The sequence below is a fragment of the Leopardus geoffroyi genome, chromosome B3, assembly GCF_018350155.1.
Source record: "Leopardus geoffroyi isolate Oge1 chromosome B3, O.geoffroyi_Oge1_pat1.0, whole genome shotgun sequence".
Lineage (NCBI taxonomy): Eukaryota > Metazoa > Chordata > Mammalia > Carnivora > Felidae > Leopardus > Leopardus geoffroyi.
Genome location: NC_059337.1, coordinates 23,089,600 through 23,094,547, shown reverse-complemented (window position 1 = coordinate 23,094,547; position 4,948 = coordinate 23,089,600). Strand labels below are relative to the sequence as shown.

The 4,948-nt window shown below is 45.1% G+C and overlaps 1 protein-coding gene across 1 annotated transcript; it reads left to right on the top strand.

Annotated features, from left to right (window-relative positions):
- Positions 1-3,024: 3,024 nt before the first annotated feature.
- Positions 3,025-4,694, top strand: NDN (necdin, MAGE family member). Its single transcript, XM_045448897.1, has one exon. It carries the CDS (start codon positions 3,140-3,142, stop codon positions 4,112-4,114), a length of 975 nt encoding a protein of 324 aa, XP_045304853.1. The 5' UTR covers positions 3,025-3,139; the 3' UTR covers positions 4,115-4,694.
- Positions 4,695-4,948: the final 254 nt, after the last annotated feature.

Genomic DNA, 4,948 nt, shown 5'->3' with positions numbered 1-4,948 from the left:
CTTTTCTATTGTGTCATCGTTCCTTTTTCTTATCATTCTGAAGATATGCATGTTTGGTTTATGGGTAGGCACCTTATTAGGTACCTATCAAGCTACTGACTCCTTCCATGACACGTGTGCAGGTATACTTTTTCTACTTAAAGGCTACCCCAAGCTTTAGTTTTTCTTACCCTCCCCCATTGAAGTTTCTTCTTGATAGGAAATTGAGTCTCTTCAGCATACTATTTTCTGGAAAGACAATGTTAACACTTGGGATTTAAGAGTGAACAGCACTAGGGGTCTACCCTGTACATGGTTTCAAGCTTGAGGATCAGTTTTGATTCTTTAAACCCTCTGAGCATCCTCCTTCACAGAGGTCATAATACACAGGCACTGGTACAGTATTAAACAACCCTCCTGTCAGAAGTAGGGTGTGAAGTGAGCTGTGGTAGAGGTGGGTGACCATTGTTCGCCATGGGCACCTTCACCAGAATGAGGCCCATTCCGGTTCAGGCAGCAACTGAAACCCAAGCAAACTCTTTGGTCAGAACTCTGATATCCCACTGAAGCAGGATATACTGCAGGAGCTCATATATTTTTATAATTGTTTTTAAAATTGCTTTCATACTTTTTATATGTAAGTGTTTTATAGATTTATAATTTTGTGCCCAAACTTGCAATTTAACTTCATGAATCTATTAAATCTAGAAAGATGAAATATGAGGATGTAATTTTCATAACCTCACAATGGCAAAACTTATGGCTCATATCCAAAGCTGAGCTGAGATTTAAATAATAGACTCCAACATTTTCATTATTAAAAATACCCTAGGCATGCCTGGGTGGCCCAGTCAGTTAAGCATTCAACTTTTGATTTTGGGTCAGTTCATGATCTCATGGTTTGTGCATTCAAGCCCCTAGTTGGGCTTTGCACTGACAGCAAGGAGCCTGCTTGGGATTTCCCTCTCTCTCTCTGTCCCTCCCATGTTCACACTCTCTCTCATTCTCTCAAAATAAATATATAAGCTTAATCTTTTTATTTATTTTTTTTAATATTTTTTTTTCAACGTTTATTTATTTTTGGGACAGAGAGAGACAGAGCATGAACCGGGGAGGGGCAGAGAGAGAGAGGGAGGCACAGAATCGGAAACAGGCTCCAGGCTCTGAGCCATCAGCCCAGAGCCCGACGCAGGGCTCGAACTCACGGACCGCGAGATCGTGACCTGGCTGAAGTCGGACGCTCAACCGACTGCGCCACCCAGGCGCCCCTAAGCTTAATCTTTTTAAATACCTTAAATGAACTAGTTAACCCAAATAGTTAACCCGCAAAAAAATCCAAAAATAAGAAAAAAAAGAAGAAAACTAATGGAGATAAAATGAGGATTGTTTTAAGATGAATAAGGGCAGTAAATTGATTCAATAGCTATTTTTAAATAATAAAACAACAAATATAACTGACACAACTCTGTAAGATGTATTAAAAAATAGAAATCCATATATCAAATAAAAAGAAAATTATAAATAGGAAAAAGTCCAACTAAGGCATATCTGAACGATCTGTAGGAATTACCCCTGTGAAATGAAAGGTTAAGGAGATCTACTGGAGGAATTGTCCTGCCAAAGGTGAAGCAAGCATGAAAATCCAAAGATAGAAAAATAATATGAAAACAATTCCAAGCCAATCTTCTTGTGAAAAAAAATAAATAAAGTGTGAAATGAGAAAGTTGATACAAGTAAATACAAAGAGGACTCTGGAAATGTCAAGACAATACTTTAAATATGCTTAAATAACAGACTCAAGACAGCACATATTGAAGAAGCTGTTCCCTTGAGGAAACCCAGGAAGAGCTGAAGGACCACATTGGCTCAGACCAGGGATCCTTATCAGCCTTAGGAACCCTGGATTCAGAGGCTTTTACACCCACCTCTTTCTTCATAGTTGCTTCCCTGGGAGTGTCAACTTCATTTTTGCTCAGTGTGGATCTGTTCTCTGAAATTAAAAAAAACAAAAACAAAACAACAACAACAACAACAACAAAAAACAGCACAAAACACACACACACACACACACACACACACACACACACGACCATAAATATGTAGCATCTCTTTGGTCATGAGAGATATTGCCAGTTATGATTTTAGGGGACCCATGTTAAAAAAAAAAAAAAAAGTTGGAAGCGATTTGGGTGCGGCTTCCAAATAGGACCAGCCAGTTTCTGAGAGAGGGTAGGGGTGGGATCCCATGACAAGAAGAAGTTTTGTCATTAGGGAAGGAAGGGTGCTGGACAGATAGGGAAAAAAGGTTGTTCTAATAAATATGACAATCTTTGTGTGATGGGTTCTTAATGGAAAAATTAAAAGGAAATCAAAGTGAACCGAGGGAAGTAAAAGAAAACCAAAATCAATGACCATGAAAACACTAGCAATGTCATTCGTTTATCATATCCAAGAAAGTTCTGTTTGCACATGGATTGACTAAATTCTGCATTTCTCATTTTATAACCTCCCCGTGTAGCAGAGACTCCACCAATTTTTATCAGTATTTCTCAGGATTAGAATCTGTGCCAACCTCTTCTCAGTTTACATTTTTTGTTGGGCAATCCCGATCTTTCCCTTGGTTTAAAGTCTCACACTTATTGTCACAAAACTCAAGTTTACACACCAGCCTAGAACTTTCTCTGGGACTTTTATATCTACCGTGATTCTGCATACACCCAATTAAACATTTCCCAAGAAACTGAAGAAACTTATCTTAGAAACTTAACTTACCATCTATACTCTCAAACTTTCTAGCGCTCCTTCTCCAGTGCTCTTGCATCTCCCTCCCCTCCTTCCCACCACCTCCTCAGCTCAAAGGGGACAACTGCGGGTCACTGCTGCCCCATTTCAGGGTGCTCCCCACTACTTCTGTGGGGCCTCAAGTCACAACCGCCCCGTCGGGCTCCCAGCCCTGCCCCACCCCCCTGCTGCGGTCAAGCCATCAGCCGGCGGACGCGCAAGCGCAGTGGCGGGTCCCGCCACCGCCCCGCCCCGCCCGGCTGCTGCGGAAGGCGCCGCGCGCAGCAACGCGCACTTCCTCTCCAGGAGTCCGCGGAGGGAGCGCAGTCTCGAAGAGCTCCTGGACGCAAAGGCCCTGCCCTTGTCAGAGGGAGCCGTTATGTCCGAACAAAGTAAGGATGTGTGTGACCCTGACTCTGCACCCCAGGCTTCCAACTCCGAGGTGCACATCAGTCCTGGGGTCCCCGGGGGGCCCTCCCAGCCCGCGTCTCAGGCCGCGACCCTCGCAGCGCCAGAGAGCCCTCCTCTAGGCCCGATCGAAGCCCCGCTGCCTTCGCCTCCGCCCCAGGCCCCAAGCGAGGAGGGAGACCCGAAGGCCCTGCAGCAGGCTGCGGAGGAAGGCCGCGCCCACCAAGCCCCAGCGGCCCAGCCTGGCCCAGCGCCGCCAGCCCCGGCCCAGCTGGTGCAGAAGGCGCACGAGCTCATGTGGTACGTGTTGGTCAAGGATCAGAAGAGAATGATCATCTGGTTCCCAGACATGGTGAAGGATGTCATCGGCAGTTACAAGAAATGGTGCAGAAGCATTCTCAGACGCACCAGCCTCATCCTCGCACGAGTGTTCGGGCTACACCTGAGGCTGACTAGCCTGCACACGATGGAGTTTTCGCTTGTCAAAGCGCTTGAGCCGGAGGAGCTGGACAGGGTGGCGCTGAGCAACCGTATGCCTATGACAGGCCTCCTGCTAATGATCCTGAGCCTCATCTATGTGAAGGGTCGCGGTGCAAGAGAGAGTGCCGTCTGGAACGTGCTGCGCATCCTGGGGCTACGGCCCTGGAAGAAGCACTCCACCTTTGGAGATGTGAGAAAGCTCATCACCGAGGAGTTCGTCCAACAGAATTACCTGAAATACCAGCGCGTACCCCACGTTGAGCCACCTGAGTACGAGTTCTTCTGGGGTTCCCGTGCCAGCCGTGAAATCACCAAGATGCAAATCATGGAGTTCCTGGCCAGGGTCTTTAAGAAAGACCCCCAGGCCTGGCCTTCCCGATACAGAGAGGCTCTGGAGGAGGCCAGAGCTCTGCGGGAGGCTGATCCCACTGCCCACTGCCCCCGCAGCAGTGTCTCCGAGGACTAGCAAGGTCTGGAGGCAGATTAATGGTTTCTGACCCTCACCAGGGCGGTGGAGGGGTGGGGGTGGGACAATAGAGTATTCAGGATTTACAGTGCAGTATTTCACGTGTAACTTTAAGTTTTCAGTACAGTGCTTTTATACTTTTTAATGCAATGTTGTATTCAGTTCAGTACTATTAGATAGTGTGCAGGATTTATGCATGTTTGTTTATAAGTAAGCTCGGTTGGTGCTTTCGCTTTTGTGCTACCTTTCTTGAATTTTTGTACCAGAGACGTGCTAAACTTATGAAATACATTGAGAAATTTTCCATCTTATTCTTTTATATGGAACGGATGATGTGTATTAGGTAGACTACTTCTGGAGAGTTTGGAAGAACTCACCAGTAAAGCTGGCCTAACCAAGAGGAGAGTCAAGGACCCCCTCTTTATGACCTCGCTGGGCACAGTAAACATCCATGTGGAGTGCAGTGATGTGAACTGAAACGACCTCAATGTGGGCACTTGGCACAGTTTACTAAACACAAATACAACCCCACCATGAGTAAACTTTAAAGTAAACATTAAAGATTCTTGTGATACAATCATTTTTGGAAAAGTGTACTCTATCTTTTTAGTACTGTAGTATGGATTGGGAATGAGACATTGTACCAACTGTACAAATATGGTAATTTCATCTAATAGGGTGGGAAAATCACTGCTCTATCGCTACTCATAAATGTGTGAAGTTTTTTAAAAATGTAACTTACATGTTCATCTCAAAACTGACGAAGACAGAAAAGTGTAAAAACAGCAAAAATGTTCATAATCACATCACATAGAAACAAGGGTTGATATTTAC